Raw genomic sequence first — 16535 nt, 5'->3', positions numbered from 1 at the left:
GGAAGAGATCGAGCAGGGCTTTAACACCACTCAATGTTAAGTAGCGTAATAGAACATCGTTTTTTTTCTTTGAATCATTTTTGACACTGAAAATTGGTCTGTAAGCCGCTCTTGGGTCCTGACGCACCCGTTAAGAAACACTCATTTAGAGGACACAAATCAGTCGGTAGATGTTCCTATTCGCACACAGATGTGGCTAGAAATATAAGAATATGAAACATAATGTTGAAACACGAGCTTAACTCTTAGTAACACAAAACATTAAAGGGAAATGATGTTGAAATATCAGCTACTTTTATGGAACAAAACATAAGGGCGAACGGCAAAAATATTCCCAAACATGGCCAGAACAATGAGAGTGCCGGCAGACAATGAGATAAAAAGCTGTAACACTAACTGGGTCCGACTGAACCAAACATAAAGGAATGTAGATGCAGAATATATTGGTACACCAGGTAGCTCGAACTGAACAAAAAATGAAAGGCAGATGACACGAGAAGCATTTCCACATGTGGATAGTACAACAACAAAAACACTCATAGCTCTAACAGTATTTAATTTTCTCTATTGTCATTGATATCAACGAGGTGAATCATGGTGTGGAACAAGATTAGACAAAGCATTCCAGGGTAAATATGTAGTAAAGACTTTAAACAGAAAAATACGTTTGTTACGATAAATAGACAAACATAATTAAAAGGTTGTGCTTCGAGATTGGCCTGAGTATAATAACAGTGCCTTGAAAGAATAGTGCATGGTAACAGTAGTGCAATAACATTTGGCGGCAACAAAAAAAAAAACCAAATACTGTAAGTCGCAAGATATATATTTTCACAGTATTGCACACTTGTCTAGGGTGGTGAGGGCCCTGGGAAACAATGTGTATGAGTCAAGTATCAGTGCAGAAAGCTGTATCAGATCAATTTCGGTTTTGCCTCCCATAGTTACGCTCACAAGCAAGCAGTCGATTCCAGTTTCTGTTCCTGAGTAATCATAAAGGATTGCCTAAACCAAGATTGATAATAGTCCAATATCAACCCAAATATCGGTCGTCTATCAAACCAGAAGTATGTATCGTATTTTTTTCCAATTCCGTCCAAAACTCCGATAACATCTCCGATAATTGCACTGCCATAAAAACAGTCGATTCCATTCTCCTGTCCTGAGTGATTATGGAGGTGGCCTGATCAGATCTTAATATTGTCAAGTCAAGTCATGATTATTTGTGACGCCCTTAAACACAAAGAGACTCAAAGGGCTGGACAGACCACAGACCATTATGACACCACCCCCTGATCCAAAACCTACATGAGGGCAAATAATACACAGGTATTGTCAACATAACATATAGGTTATTCATATGCTATAGCATAGAAGTGTGTTTTAAGCTTAGATTTAGACATTTCCACTGAGGTCTAAGATAGAATATACCTTTATTGTCATTGTTACAAAATGGGTTAACATATTGTGACAACGAAATTGGGCATGACACTCCAGTTTTACACATTCACAGTAAGGTATGAGCCAAGAAGATAAAGGAACAGAGAAGATAAGGTTATAAAACAAGGGGGATAAGGCTATGGTTATAATTTACATGGTATTTACTCGAGAAATGTCGGCATGTGGGATGTTACATACAGTGTTATCGTAATACCGTTGTTATCGTAAGGGTTGTGCAATATTGCATTTGGTGCAAAGTCATCACAGTGCAAAAAAACAGATGGGATCGGATCTCAGGGGGAAGAGCATTTCACAGCACCGGGGCCCGAATGGGGAATGCTCTCGAACCTGCGGGTCTCTTCTTGGCTCTTGGGATCACAAGCATTTTCAGAGCGAAGGCTCCGAACCGGAACATAGGGGGAAATTAAATCGGAAAGATAAGAGGGAGCAAGTCCATGCATGATTTTGTATTATACCAAGAGAACCTTAAAATCCTATCTTAATCTAACCGGGAGCCAATGCAGGTTAGTTAAAACGCATGTAATGTTATCAAAACTTAGTCTTAGTTAAAAGCCTTGCAGCAGCATTTTGTACCAGCTGAAGGCTCTTGATGTTGGACTTTGGGACACCGGAGAGTAGTACATTACATTAATCGAGACGGGAGGTAACAAACGCATGAATTATGATCTCTGCATCCGACTGAGACAGCATAGGGCGAATTTAAGCTACGTTGCGAACATGGAAAAAAGCTGTTCTAGTAATATTCCTAACGTGTGTTTGAAACGACAGATTGCGGTCAAATGTGACACCTAAATTTTTGACTGAGTCACTCTGGGTGATATTACATATTTCAATGTTCAGAGCAGTTTTTAGAACAAGTCACAGCATTTAGATGGACCAAAAACTAACATTTCGGTCTTTTCAGAGTTAAGCCGCAAGAAGTTGAGAGGCATTCATTATTTTTATCTCAGTGACCCAATTTCTAAAAACCCATTTTTAAATGCTAAAATAGAGGTAAAGTGGGTTTTTTTGTTTTCATCAAAAGATAAATGGCTTCAGAAGGAGCGATGTTATGATGACGTCAAAGTGAGGCGAGCTGTTCTAAGCTAGGTTTCACTTGCGGGCAGAGTTTCTACATTATTTTATGCACACAAAAAGGAAATAGAGATCAAAATGGGAGACATTTTCTCAAAGGTTCGTGTGTTTGCCAACACCTTTTCGTCAGCTCCTAGCCTGGTTTTGGCTAAATTTAACACGCCAACACTACAGATCTAACTTACTACTGTTTTGATTTATAAACTTGTTTTTTGTGTGTTACATTCCCTTGTTCTTTTCTCAAATTTTTTTAAACTGCTACCTGCATACCAGCGACTGTTTGCATACTAACACTACAGAGCTAACCTTCTACCATTTTGATTCGTAAACCTGTTGTTGGTGTGTGACATCCAGTCTGTCACCAAAGTCTTTGCTAGCTGCTAGTCGGATTCCACCTAATGTTTACATACTAACCCTACAAGGCTAACTATATATATATATATATATATATATATATATATATATATATATATATATATGGGCAGTGGTTAGAACATGTGCGGCACAGTTCTCGGTTCATGGGATCAAACCTTCATGTGTGGAGTTTGCATGTTCTCCCCGTGCTTGCGTGGGTTTCCTCCGGGCACTCCGGTTACCTCCCACATTCCAAAAACATGCATGTCAGGTTTATTGGCCAGTCCAAATTCTCCCTAGGTATGAATGAGCGAACAAATTGTCTGTCCCTGTGTACCCTGCGATTGGCTGGCAACCAGTTCAGGGGGTCCCCTGCCCACCTTACCTTCCAAGATAGCTGGGATGGGCCCTACTGAGGATAAGCGGTGCAGATAATGGATGGATGGATATGAGTCATAAAAATCCTGGGCTGTAAATTGCACAACCAATTAGACACAATATGTTTTAATACACCTTTTTATTATCATAATTTATTCTTGATCTCGCATTGGATGCATTAAAAGATGCGTAGAAGGAAATTCTGCTCCCACATAATAGTTAATGACACAAATATCTTACACTACTCGGCCTGGAAGTAATGCAGAAAGGCAGGAAGGAAAGAATGAAGACACAAAGGAAACCAAAGAATGAAGAAGAGGAGAGGAATCAAAGAAAGTTATTAGGAAAAATGGAAGGAGGGAAGGATGGGAAGAAGGAAGAAAGGAAGGAAAGAAGGAAGAAAGGAAGGAAGGAGAGAAAGGAAGGAAGGAAAGAGAAAGGAATGAAGCAAAGTGATAAGGAAGGAAGGAAAGAAAGAAGTTAGGAAGGAAGAAAGAATGGAAAGAGGGAGAGCAAGAAAAGAAGGATGGATTGAGAGGAAAGAAGGAAGACAGGAAAAAAGATACATCTGAAAGAGTTTGCCGTTCCGCGGTCCTTATTAATTCATCCTGTTTGGCCTCTTTAAGGAGAACCTTCCGGTTGGATCTGGTACAAACCAGTGTTCCCAGCGCTCCCTGTGGACGGCAGGGTGCCCCCACGGTTTGAAAGGGCCGTTCCAGTGCAATAACTTGGCCTTCTGCAAGAAACTCTCGGGGTACCCGCCATCCGGACTCCAACCTAAAACATATTGATTTTTCGTGTCTTTTGTTAATAGGCCCATTGGGATGAGGATCTTGCTTACCAAGATGTCTGACGTGCCAGCTCGGGTCCAGTGCGGTGTATTTGTCGTGGAAAACGACAGGCATAGGGGGCGTGGCCACGCCACCTGCCATGGCGCTGCTGTACAGGTTTTGCCTGGTTCAGGTCACAGATTATACCCATTAAGATCGACACACAAACCCTGGTTGAAACAGAGTAATGCGGGGAAAGGCCAGGCCCTTTTGTTTGGGCCTTGTTCAATCCAAAACAACAAAGACGACGGACACTTGAGCTTGATTTATGCACGTGGGAGAAACCGCATTGCACACTTACATTCTTACTTTGCTGCTCTCCTGGCATTGTATCTACAAAGTCTGACCCCTTTGGTTGACCTCCCACACACCCTGTATTCTTGGGCCACAAGGAGAAGGCCAAAATGAAGGAGGCCCCAATAATTCTAGGAAATGAGTAAATATATCATGAATATGTGGCTGTCTTGTAACATCAAGGTCTTAAGAGACAATAAGTTCTAAAAGAATAAAGCCCACAGTAATTCTAGAAAATGAGTAAATATATCATAAATATGTGGCTGTGTAGCAAAATCAGAGTCTTGTGATACCAGGAAGAGGGCCAAAAGACTGAAGCCCGAAGTAATATTAGTAAATGAGTCAATATATGTGCATGTTTTGTGACAGCAGCGACTTGTACCAGGAAGAGGCCAAAGAGAATGAAGCCCATAGTAATACTATTCAATAAGTAAATATACATTACTACATATAAATAAATAACTGCATGTCTTGTGACATCAGGATCGTGTGGAACCCAGAAGGTGTAGGAAAAAAAAAAAAAAAAAAAAAACAACAACAACAATGTTCCATAGTAAGACCCTGCATGTCTTGTGTCAAAGCGAAGAGGCCTAAATGTATGAAGCCCGTAGTAGTACCAGGACATTTGTAAATATACGATACCTAAAACGAGCAGCACGGCGGCGCAGTGGTTAGCGCATGTGCGGCACAGTTCTAAGGTCTTGGGAACCTCCTGTATGGGTTCAAATCCGGCTACAGGACTTACTGTGCGGAGTTTGTATGTTCTCCCCGTGCTTGCGTGGGTTTCCTCCGGGCACTCCGGTTTCCTCCCACATTCCAAAGACATGCATTTCAGGTGGATTGGCCGGTCCAAATTGTCCCTAGGTGTGAATGAGCGAGTTGTCTGTCCCTGTGTGCCCTGCGATTGGCTGGTGTTAAAGTTTGAAATGAAATGATCTGCATTTTATATAGCGCTTTTCAAGTCAATGACTTCTCAAAGCGCTTTACAATGTGCTCCACATTTCCCAATAGCGGCCTTGCAGCCATGTAAGGCGCTAACCTGCTTATTGGGGGTATTAGGGGTTCAGTGTCTTACCCAAGGACACTTCGACATGTAACACGGACGAGCCGGGATTCGAACTGGGATCCCTTGATCCCAAGACGAGCGCTCTACCTCCTGAGCTACTGCCGCCCCAGTTTAAAACTTGATGTCAAAACTTTTTGATTGTATTTTACTTTCTCTGTAATCATAATCAATCTTTTGTTATTGATTCAATATAGAGCAATACATACTTGTCACTTATGAATTATCTTGTTGAATCCTATTTATTATTATCATAATCTTTATTCAGCGTAACAATCTTTTTTCTACTTATTAGTCTTTGTTCTATGCAGCCTTTCGAGATCCCTTTTGATCAAGGCTATACAAATCAACATGATCTGGACCGACTATTAATACTTATTTCTTTTCTTTTTCTGTTTAAAAGAAATTTTCATTCAGTGACTGAAATAGCTTCAGCTACGTTATTAATGATTTCTGGTCTCAAATTTTCTTTTCTGTGTTAATTTGCCGTCATTTTCAAATTCCTTTCACAATTTTGATTATTTGAAATGGTTCAAATGACCTGCATCAAATTATTGAGAGTAATCTATTATTGAATACGAGAACTAAGGAAATAATCTTTTTACATATTACTCCTCTTGAATTTGTCCATTTACGAACGAGAAGATGGACACTAAAATTATGGACGGTTTCTAGTCATCTTCATTGCTTTTTTCGTCCCTGCTTTATCAGGAGCAAAACTACACGTCTTGAAAGTTATTATCCTTTTGCTATTCGCATATTCAACGAGAAATGATCAGTTTCCTTATGAGATGTGCTCTCTTTTCCACCCCAAAAACAACATTTTGAACGGTCTTACTCTTAAAAAACGTTTCTCTCGTCGCTTTTTTTTTTTTTTAAGTTGCGCACGCTCTCTCGTTTGCGGCAATTTTGCTTCTATTCTTTCCTATTTTTTGTTCAGTTACGTGGGCCGATTAAACGCCAGCGCCAGCCACATCAGACAAGAAGATAAGAGAAAAATAGGACACAGTTTATCTGAATTCGTCACAATCTATTCAGTCTGAGCTTTTCCCAAACTAAATTCGCCTGAGTAGTAAGATACTTATTTCTTGGATTATGTGTCGACACGGTTTCATTCTGTGGAAAAACTTAATTTTATCTAATTGTAAAAATGGCTTCATCCTAAAATTATTCCAAATCTATACATTGATGCATGTTCTTACCTGAATAAATGCCAGTCTGGTTCTTTTGAAGCCTCCTTGAGTCCGTCCAAGTCTTCATAATGCTAAGGTCATGTGCTTCTCCATGTGCTCCTTTGTTCTTCTTCTCAAACGTTTTTTCGGCATCAAAGGAAGTCCAAACGGGTTTCATGGCACCAAATGTTAAAGTTTAAAACTTATATAAACTCTATGTTGGCAGAATTAAACAAATAAAAACAAGCATCAAGGTAAATAAAATTTATTGGCAATGAACGGTGGCGCGCACACACCCGCCCCTAGCTGGGCTCTCGGCTCTCTGATCTCTACGCGCCCCCGTGTGCCTAGTTAACTTTTGTCACACAGGAAACAGATGTACACCGGAATTGCAACTTCAAAATAAAAAAGTACATAACTGATAAACGCACAAGAAAAACATTAGGTGGGCAATTAATTTTTATCAGGGTCCGCATGAGAAACCTGAATTGTGTCAGAGGGCCACCAACTTGCTTTCATTGTAAAATGCTCAAATTAAATATTTTGAATAGCTGATGCTGATAATCAGAAGAATATGGCACTCTGTAAATATTTATATTAGGCTATGTGAAATTGTGGTGTATTGGTTAAATAAGAAAAACAATCATTGAACCAGTGCAATTTATTTTTAACTTGTTAATTTCCACAAACAATAACTTGTAATGTTCTCCACCTCATGTTACCTCTTCAGTGAGAATAATCCAGTCTGTTCTGGGCAACAGAACAAGGGCATTGGAATCTGGCGGAATGTCTGAAGTGGCTATGCGAAGGACAGCTGAGAGGTGGTCAACAGTCATAGAGGATCTATGTTTGGATTTATTAAACTTCATAACTGAGAATGTCTGTTCACAATGATAGGTAGATCCAAAGAGGACTAGGATCCTCTGAGCATGCTTCCTCAGGTGTGGAAAGTTCTCCTCTTTGAGGGAGTAAAACTCCAGCAGTGAGACTGACTTGAAGTGATCTGCCAGAAGTGTGTCAGACTGCAGATCTATGAGTTCCATCTGAACTTCACTTGGGGCATCATCCACACTGCAGTTGAAGGGAGAAGAGACCATGTGCATTTCACTCTCAAGAGTTTTGAAATCGCCTTGAAAACTCTGCATGTAATGTTTCTAACATGGTTGAGTACTTTTGGAGGTGATCGCCTGAACTTTTGGCTTCCTTAAGTGTTGGCAAGTGGGTCAGAATGTTGTCCTTCACTTGGCTTGAGAGAAGCTGCAGTGTTCTCATAAAAGCCTTCACTGCACTGTACATCTCATGCACAAAAAGGCCCTTGCTCTGCAGTTTGACATTAAGTTCGTTCATTAGTGCGGTCACATCCACAGTGAATCCGAGGTCTGCCAACCAGTCTTCATCTGAAAGTTCTGAGACGTCATGACCTTTCTGAACACAGAACTCCTGAATCTGGTTTCTCAGGTCCCAGACACATTTCAGAATTTTGCCAAGGCTGAGCCACCTAACAGTGCAGTGATAGCTTATGTCACCATGTTCAGCCTCATTTTCCTCCAACAAAGCAACAAACTGTCTGTGATTTAAAGCTCTCGCTCTGATGAAGTTAACTATTTTAGTGACAGAATCAACAACATGTTTCATTTTTAACACTGTCTTACACAACACTTCCTGATGTATGATACAATGCAAAAATGTCAATTTCTGATCAGGGTTCATTTCTGTCACTTTATCCTGCATTCTCTTTAAAAGTCCAACATTTTTCCCGGCCAGATTTGGACAACCATCTGTTGTCACACCTGCAAGCTTGTTCCATTTCAGTTCTAACATGTCCATACATCCATACATGCATTTACCTCTCTGAACAAGTCATTGCCCGTGGTTGTCCCTTTTATTGACTGCATGGATGCCAACTCCTCCGTGATTTGAAAGTCTGCGGTTATCCCACGTAAGAAGATGAGCAGCTGGGCGGTGGCACGTACATCGCAGCTCTCATTCAAAGCCAGAGAAAAAAAGTCAAAGTCCGCCGCTCTTTTCTTCAGCTGAAGCTCTAAATTTCCCGTGATTTCCTCAATCCGCCTCGTTACAGTGCGTCGGGAGAGTGAAACGTTCTCAAACGCGCCCTTTTTTTCTGGGCACATCAGCTCAGCAGAGTCCAATAAACACTCCTTAATAAACTCTTCGTCGGAAAATGCCCTACTTTTTCTGGCGATTTTATGAGAAATTACATAACTTGTCCTGACGGCTGCATCTCTGGAAGTGTGAAGTTTAGTGAAATATGCAGGGAAGTCCGATTTTAAATGAAAAAAAAAAAACAACAACAATTTGTTTACACCGCGGGATCCAATGCGACCAGGGTTTCATTCACAATACAAAAGACATTACATACGGATATTATAGTAAATCAAATAAATATTATTTGTGTACAATTAGTCGTGATTGCAGAAATCATAGCGTACATTGACATTGGTGACTTTTGCATCCGCGTTAACACACGCAATTTGTAGAATACGATCGCACTTTATTGTTTAAATAAACGCGTTATATAGACTAGGATCTCCCAATTGTTATAATTAGCTCACTTTATTTTTTTAAAAAGCGTACTATATAGAATACGATCGCTTTTGTCGGAAGCGTACATTGACATTGGTGACTTTTGTATCTGCGTTAACAAACGCAATTTGTAGAATACGATCACGCTTTATTGTTAAGATAAACGCGTTATATAGACTAGGATCTCCCAATTGTTATAATTAGCTCGCTTTATTGTTTTAATAAGCGTTTTATATAGAATACGATCGCTTTTGTTGGAAGCGCAGCAGAATGCGCGTTCACGCGAGGGGGGGAGGAATCTGCACAGGAGTCGGATTTGGGCACAACACCGGCCTGGTCTACAGGTGCGCGGTGGTCCAGATGGACCAGCTCATTTTCATGAAAATGTGCGAGCAGGTCAGGAAAAACAGTATTTAGGTTGACATTTTGAATCACCATCTTCAAAACTGAAATCTCCAACTTGATTTTGTCACGACTATTTAAAAAAAGATTTTGGTGAGTCATTTTCTCATTTCTGACCATTTGGTCTGTCTTGGGGTGGCACAGCAGCTGGGTGGTTAGCGTGCAGCCCCACGGTGCAGAGGTTCAGGGTTAAAGTTCAGCTCATTGTTCATTGTAAAGCGCTTTGGGAATTCATTGACTTGAAAAGCGCTATAGAAAATGCAGATCATTTTATTTCACCATTTTTTTTAGACTTTTCACCAATTCAATTCTGACCATTCTATCACAATTTCCAAAAATATTAATTTATTTTATCACGATTATATATTTTTTTAACTTTACCAATACTCATTTTCTCATCTCATCAGCTGCACCGCTTATCCTCAGTAGGGTCACGAGGGTGCTGTAGCCCATCCCAGCAATCATCCGGCAATGGGCAGGGGACACCCTGAACTGGTTGCCAGCTGTCAGGTTTTCAACGTAAATCTCTTGAATTTATTCCCAAGGTAATTTGCTTGTTTTTATATCACTAAATATAAAAACAATGTTTCTCGTATACACACACACACTCATGAAGTAACGTTTCAACGTTCAGTCTAATGTTTTTCTTGTACGTTTATCAGTTATGTACTTTTTTATTTTGAAGTTGCAATTCCGGTGTACATCTGTTTCCTGTGTGACAAAAGTTAACTAGGCACACGGGGGCGCGTAGAGATCAGAGAGCCGAGAGCCCAGCTAGGGGCGGGTGTGTGCGCGCCACCGTTCATTGCCAATAAATTTTATTTACCTTGATGCTTGTTTTTATTTGTTTAATTCTGCCAACATAGAGTTTATATAAGTTTTAAACTTTAACATTTGGTGCCATGAAACCCGTTTGGACTTCCTTTGATGCCGAAAAAACGTTTGAAAAGAAGAACAAAGGAGCACATGGAGAAGCACATGACCTTAGCATTATGAAGACTTGGACGGACTCAAGGAGGCTTCAAAAGAACCAGACTGGCATTTATTCAGGTAAGAACATGCATCAATGTATAGATTTGGAATAATTTTAGGATGAAGCCATTTTTACAATTAGATAAAATTAAGTTTTTCCACAGAATGAAACCGTGTCGACACATAATCCAAGAAATAAGTATCTTACTACTCAGGCGAATTTAGTTTGGGAAAAGCTCAGACTGAATAGATTGTGACGAATTCAGATAAACTGTGTCCTATTTTTCTCTTATCTTCTTGTCTGATGTGGCTGGCGCTGGCGTTTAATCGGCCCACGTAACTGAACAAAAAATAGGAAAGAATAGAAGCAAAATTGCCGCAAACGAGAGAGCGTGCGCAACTTAAAAAAAAAAAAAAGCGACGAGAGAAACGTTTTTTAAGAGTAAGACCGTTCAAAATGTTGTTTTTGGGGTGGAAAAGAGAGCACATCTCATAAGGAAACTGATCATTTCTCGTTGAATATGCGAATAGCAAAAGGATAATAACTTTCAAGACGTGTAGTTTTGCTCCTGATAAAGCAGGGACGAAAAAAGCAATGAAGATGACTAGAAACCGTCCATAATTTTAGTGTCCATCTTCTCGTTCGTAAATGGACAAATTCAAGAGGAGTAATATGTAAAAAGATCATTTCCTTAGTTCTCGTATTCAATAATAGATTACTCTCAATAATTTGATGCAGGTCATTTGAACCATTTCAAATAATCAAAATTGTGAAAGGAATTTGAAAATGACGGCAAATTAACACAGAAAAGAAAATTTGAGACCAGAAATCATTAATAACGTAGCTGAAGCTATTTCAGTCACTGAATGAAAATTTCTTTTAAACAGAAAAAGAAAAGAAATAAGTATTAATAGTCGGTCCAGATCATGTTGATTTGTATAGCCTTGATCAAAAGGGATCTCGAAAGGCTGCATAGAACAAAGACTAATAAGTAGAAAAAAGATTGTTACGCTGAATAAAGATTATGATAATAATAAATAGGATTCAACAAGATAATTCATAAGTGACAAGTATGTATTGCTATATATTGAATCAATAACAAAAGATTGATTATGATTACAGAGAAAGTAAAATACAATCAAAAAGTTTTGACATCAAGTTTTAAACTGGGGCGGCAGTAGCTCAGGAGGTAGAGCGCTCGTCTTGGGATCAAGGGATCCCAGTTCGAATCCCGGCTCGTCCGTGTTACATGTCGAAGTGTCCTTGGGTAAGACACTGAACCCCTAATACCCCCAATAAGCAGGTTAGCGCCTTACATGGCTGCAAGGCCGCTATTGGGAAATGTGGAGCACATTGTAAAGCGCTTTGAGAAGTCATTGACTTGAAAAGCGCTATATAAAATGCAGATCATTTCATTTCAAACTTTAACACCAGCCAATCGCAGGGCACACAGGGACAGCCTTGTTGTTGATGCAAAGTGGGGCATGGTTGGGCTGGTTTTTCCTAAAGTCGACAATGATCTCTTTAGTTTTGTCGACATTCAGGACCAGGCTGTTGTCCCTGCACCAGCCCACCAACTGCTCCACCTCCTCTCTGTAGGCCAGGTCGTTGTCATCCCTGATGAGGCCCACCACTGTTGTGTCGTCAGCATACTTCACGATGTGGTTTGTGGCGGACCTAGGGACGCAGTCGTGTGTCATCAAGGTGAACAGCAAGGGGCTTAGGACGCAGCCTTGGGGGGAGCCCGTGCTGAGGTAGATGACATCTGAACTGTTCTGACCTATCCGCACTGATTGGGGTCTGTCACAGAGGAAGTCCAGCAGCCAGTTCCGCAGGGGGGTGTTGAAACCCAGGAGTCTCATTTTGTCCACCAGATGTTGTGGGATGATGGTGTTGAATGCTGAACTGAAGTCCAGGAACAGCATCCGCACATGGGTGTTCTTCTCCTCTAGATGTGTCAGGCTCAGGTGAAGCGCAGAGGAGATGGCATCCCTGGTGGAGCGGTTTGTCCTGTAGGCAAACTGAAAGGGGTCGAATGAGGAGGGGAGACTGGAGGTGATGTGCTCTTTAACCAGTCTCTCAAAGCACTTCATTATGATAGGAGTCAGTGCAACGGGCCGGTAATCGTTGAGTGATAAGATCTGGGGTTTCTTTGGCACTGGGATGATGTTGGCAAATTTGAAGCATGATGGTACTTTGGCTTGGTCTAGCGAGGTGTTGAAAATGTCTGTTAGTACACAAGCCAGCTGATCGGCGCACTCCCTAAGTACCCGCCCCGGAATGTTGTCCGGGCCTGGAGCCTTCCTTGTGTTGACCCTTCTCAGGGTCTTCCTCACGTCAGATGAGTCCAGGTGGAGTGCTCTTTCGCCCTGATTTGGAACCGCTTTCGCTGCAGGGGTGCCGTTTTGTGCCTCGAACCTTCCAAAGAATTTGTTGAGGTCATTCAGAAAGTCCATGCTAGTGTTCTGCACTGGGGCGGTGGTTGGCTTGTAACTGGTGATGGCCTGAATGCCTTTCCACATATCCCTGGTGTTGGTTGTGCTGAGGAAACGTTCCTGGATTTTTTGACTGTGCGTTCGCTTTGCTAGTCTGATAGCCCGGTTCAGGTTAGCCCTCGCTGATAACAGCGCCTCCTTGTCACCAGATCTAAAGGCAAGGTTCCGTACTTTTAGTTGTTTTCGTATTTCAGCAGTCATCCAGGGCTTCTGATTGGCACGGGTGCATATAGTTTTGTTATTGCTGACGTCTTCTGCGCATTTACTGATGTAGGCTGACACAGAAATGGCGTACTCATCTATATTTATTTTGTTGTTGTAAGTGGCAGCCGATTTAAACATGTCCCAATCAGTGCAATCAAAGCAGTCCTGTAGTGCCTCCATTGCCCCCTCAGACCACACCCTCACCTGCTTCACTGTAGGTTTTTCTCTGGTCAGCAGGGGCTTGTATGCTGGAATTAGCATAATAGAAAGGTGATCTGATGAGCCAAGATGGGGGCGGGGGGCTGCTTTATATGCACCTTTGATGTTTGTGTAGGCCAGGTCTAATGTGTTCCTACCTCTTGTAGCAAAGTTTACATGCTGATGGAAATGCGGGAGAACTGTTTTCATATTGGCCTGGTTAAAGTCCCCCGCCGCAATAAAAATGCACTCGGAGTAAGCATGCTGCAGTTCACTCACAGTTCGGTAGAGAACGTCCATTGCCTCCTTCGTATTAGCGCTGGGGGGCACGTACACGGCAGTAATGATGGTCGCGCTAAACTCCCTCGGTAGGTAGAAAGGTCTGCAGATCACCGTCAAAAGCTCAATGTCTCGTGAGCAGTGTTTCGATATTATCTTCGCATTTTTACACCAGTTGTTGTTGGTATAAATGCATAGACCGCCCCCCTTGCTTTTGCCGGTGAGTTCGCCGCTTCTATCAGCGCGGAAAGCAGTTAGCCCCACAATGCTAACAGCGTCATTCGGGATAGATGAGTTTAGCCATGTCTCCGTCAGAATTAAAGCACAACAGTTCGTCAATTCGCGGTTCGATGTAAATTCCACTTGTAAATGGTCCAGTTTGTTGTCCAGGGAGCGGACGTTGGATAGGAAAATGGATGGTAGAGGCGTTTTGAAGGGTTTAGCCTTCATCCGAGCCGTTAGCCCGGCCCGACAACCTCGTTTCCTTCCCCGGTCACAGCGCTTCCGCTTGCCACTTTTACTCGCTGCTTTGTCGGCCGCTGCGTTCTGTTGACGTAGCACTCCGAGGCTAAGTAAACACTCCAGAGTGATCGTCGAAATTTGCGCTGGATTTCTGGATGTTCGCATATCCAGCAAAAAACTGCGATCGTATATTAATCTACAGTTAGAGTTGTCTTTGTTCGCCCTCATAAACTGAGTCGAAGATTGGGGTTTTTGACTAGAATGTGAGAAACTGTCGGGAGCAGATCCAGCCGCCGCCATTTTGAAACTAGGGTCTGCAGGGTCTTACTATGGAACATTGTTGTTGTTGTTTTTTTTTTTTTTTTTTTTTCCCCCACACCTTCTGGGTTCCACACGATCCTGATGTCACAAGACATGCAGTTATTTATTTATATGTAGTAATGTATATTTACTTATTGAATAGTATTACTATGGGCTTCATTCTCTTTGGCCTCTTCCTGGTACAAGTCGCTGCTGTCACAAAACATGCACATATATTGACTCATTTACTAATATTACTTCGGGCTTCAGTCTTTTGGCCCTCTTCCTGGTATCACAAGACTCTGATTTTGCTACACAGCCACATATTTATGATATATTTACTCATTTTCTAGAATTACTGTGGGCTTTATTCTTTTAGAACTTATTGTCTCTTAAGACCTTGATGTTACAAGACAGCCACATATTCATGATATATTTACTCATTTCCTAGAATTATTGGGGCCTCCTTCATTTTGGCCTTCTCCTTGTGGCCCAAGAATACAGGGTGTGTGGGAGGTCAACCAAAGGGGTCAGACTTTGTAGATACAATGCCAGGAGAGCAGCAAAGTAAGAATGTAAGTGTGCAATGCGGTTTCTCCCACGTGCATAAATCAAGCTCAAGTGTCCGTCGTCTTTGTTGTTTTGGATTGAACAAGGCCCAAACAAAAGGGCCTGGCCTTTCCCCGCATTACTGTTTCAACCAGGGTTTGTGTGTCGATCTTAATGGGTATAATCTGTGACCTGAACCAGGCAAAACCTGTACAGCAGCGCCATGGCAGGTGGCGTGGCCACGCCCCCTATGCCTGTCGTTTTCCACGACAAATACACCGCACTGGACCCGAGCTGGCACGTCAGACATCTTGGTAAGCAAGATCCTCATCCCAATGGGCCTATTAACAAAAGACACGAAAAATCAATATGTTTTAGGTTGGAGTCCGGATGGCGGGTATCCCGAGAGTTTCTTGCAGAAGGCCAAGTTATTGCACTGGAACGGCCCTTTCAAACCGTGGGGGCACCCTGCCGTCCACAGGGAGCGCTGGGAACACTGGTTTGTACCAGATCCAACCGGAAGGTTCTCCTTAAAGAGGCCAAACAGGATGAATTAATAAGGACCGCGGAACGGCAAACTCTTTCAGATGTATCTTTTTTCCTGTCTTCCTTCTTTCCTCTCAATCCATCCTTCTTTTCTTGCTCTCCCTCTTTCCATTCTTTCTTCCTTCCTAACTTCTTTCTTTCCTTCCTTCCTTATCACTTTGCTTCATTCCTTTCTCTTTCCTTCCTTCCTTTCTCTCCTTCCTTCCTTTCTTCCTTCTTTCCTTCCTTCCTTCCTTCTTCCCATCCTTCCCTCCTTCCATTTTTCCCAATAACTCTCTTTGATTCCTCTCCTATTCTTCATTCTTTGGTTTCCTTTGTGTCTTCATTCTTTCCTTCCTGCCTTTCTGCATTACTTCCAGGCCGAGTAGTGTAAGATATTTGTGTCATTAACTATTATGTGGGAGCAGAATTTCCTTCTACGCATCTTTTAATGCATCCAATGCGAGATCAAGAATAAATTATGATAATAAAAAGGTGTATTAAAACATATTGTGTCTAATTGGTTGTGCAATTTACAGCCCAGGATTTTTATGACTCATATCCATCCATCCATTATCTGCACCGCTTATCCTCAGTAGGGCCCATCCCAGCTATCTTGGAAGGTAAGGTGGGCAGGGGACCCCCTGAACTGGTTGCCAGCCAATCGCAGGGTACACAGGGACAGACAATTTGTTCGCTCATTCATACCTAGGGAGAATTTGGACTGGCCAATAAACCTGACATGCATGTTTTTGGAATGTGGGAGGTAACCGGAGTGCCCGGAGGAAACCCACGCAAGCACGGGGAGAACATGCAAACTCCACACAGGAAGGTTTGATCCCATGAACCGAGAACTGTGCCGCACATGTTCTAACCACTGCCCATATATATATATATATATATATATATATATAGTTAGCCTTGTAGGGTTAGTATGTAAACATTAGGTGGAATCCGACTAGCAGCTAGCAAAGACTT

At 41.8% G+C, this 16535-nt stretch overlaps 2 protein-coding genes and 2 long non-coding RNA genes across 4 annotated transcripts in view; 1 reads left to right on the top strand and 3 right to left on the bottom strand.

The window, feature by feature from the left end:
* The window catches only part of LOC148356913 (ATP-binding cassette sub-family G member 1-like), a 162937-nt gene that overhangs the window by 41718 nt on the left and 104684 nt on the right, over positions 1 to 16535 (bottom strand). The gene's annotated exons all lie outside the window — the stretch shown is intronic.
* Positions 3388 to 6960, bottom strand: LOC148356924 (uncharacterized). The gene is made up of 3 exons (XR_015852033.1): positions 6657 to 6960; positions 4109 to 4221; positions 3388 to 4044 (listed from the first exon to the last, which is right to left on the bottom strand). It is a non-coding gene; the product is annotated as an uncharacterized LOC148356924 (long non-coding RNA).
* Positions 7340 to 8480, bottom strand: LOC148356923 (general transcription factor II-I repeat domain-containing protein 2A-like). Its single transcript, XM_088347281.1, has 3 exons — positions 7798 to 8480; positions 7516 to 7697; positions 7340 to 7440 (listed from the first exon to the last, which is right to left on the bottom strand). The coding sequence occupies exons 1-3, from the start codon at positions 8463 to 8465 to the stop codon at positions 7340 to 7342; spliced, it is 951 nt and encodes a 316-aa protein (XP_088203407.1). The 5' UTR covers positions 8466 to 8480.
* On the top strand, positions 10319 to 16067 carry LOC148356922 (uncharacterized). The gene is made up of 3 exons (XR_015852035.1): positions 10319 to 10622; positions 15234 to 15346; positions 15411 to 16067. It is a non-coding gene; the product is annotated as an uncharacterized LOC148356922 (long non-coding RNA).

Source organism: Urocampus carinirostris, chromosome 11 (assembly GCF_059441175.1).
Source record: "Urocampus carinirostris isolate Australia breed hairy pipefish chromosome 11, RoL_Ucar_1.0, whole genome shotgun sequence".
Lineage (NCBI taxonomy): Eukaryota > Metazoa > Chordata > Actinopteri > Syngnathiformes > Syngnathidae > Urocampus > Urocampus carinirostris.
This window is presented reverse-complemented; position numbering and strand designations above follow the sequence as displayed.

Bases quoted from the DNA above. Each gene is read 5' to 3' on its own strand.
- LOC148356923 (XM_088347281.1), bottom strand. From the start codon at position 8,465: ATGTATGGATGTATGGACATGTTAGAACTGAAATGGAACAAGCTTGCA. The intron at 7,698-7,797 runs GTACTCAACCAT...CTTCAACTGCAG, and splicing joins TCAGGCGATCACCTCCAAAA to TGTGGATGATGCCCCAAGTG. The intron at 7,441-7,515 runs GTGAACAGACAT...ACCACCTCTCAG, and splicing joins CTTTGGATCTACCTATCATT to CTGTCCTTCGCATAGCCACT.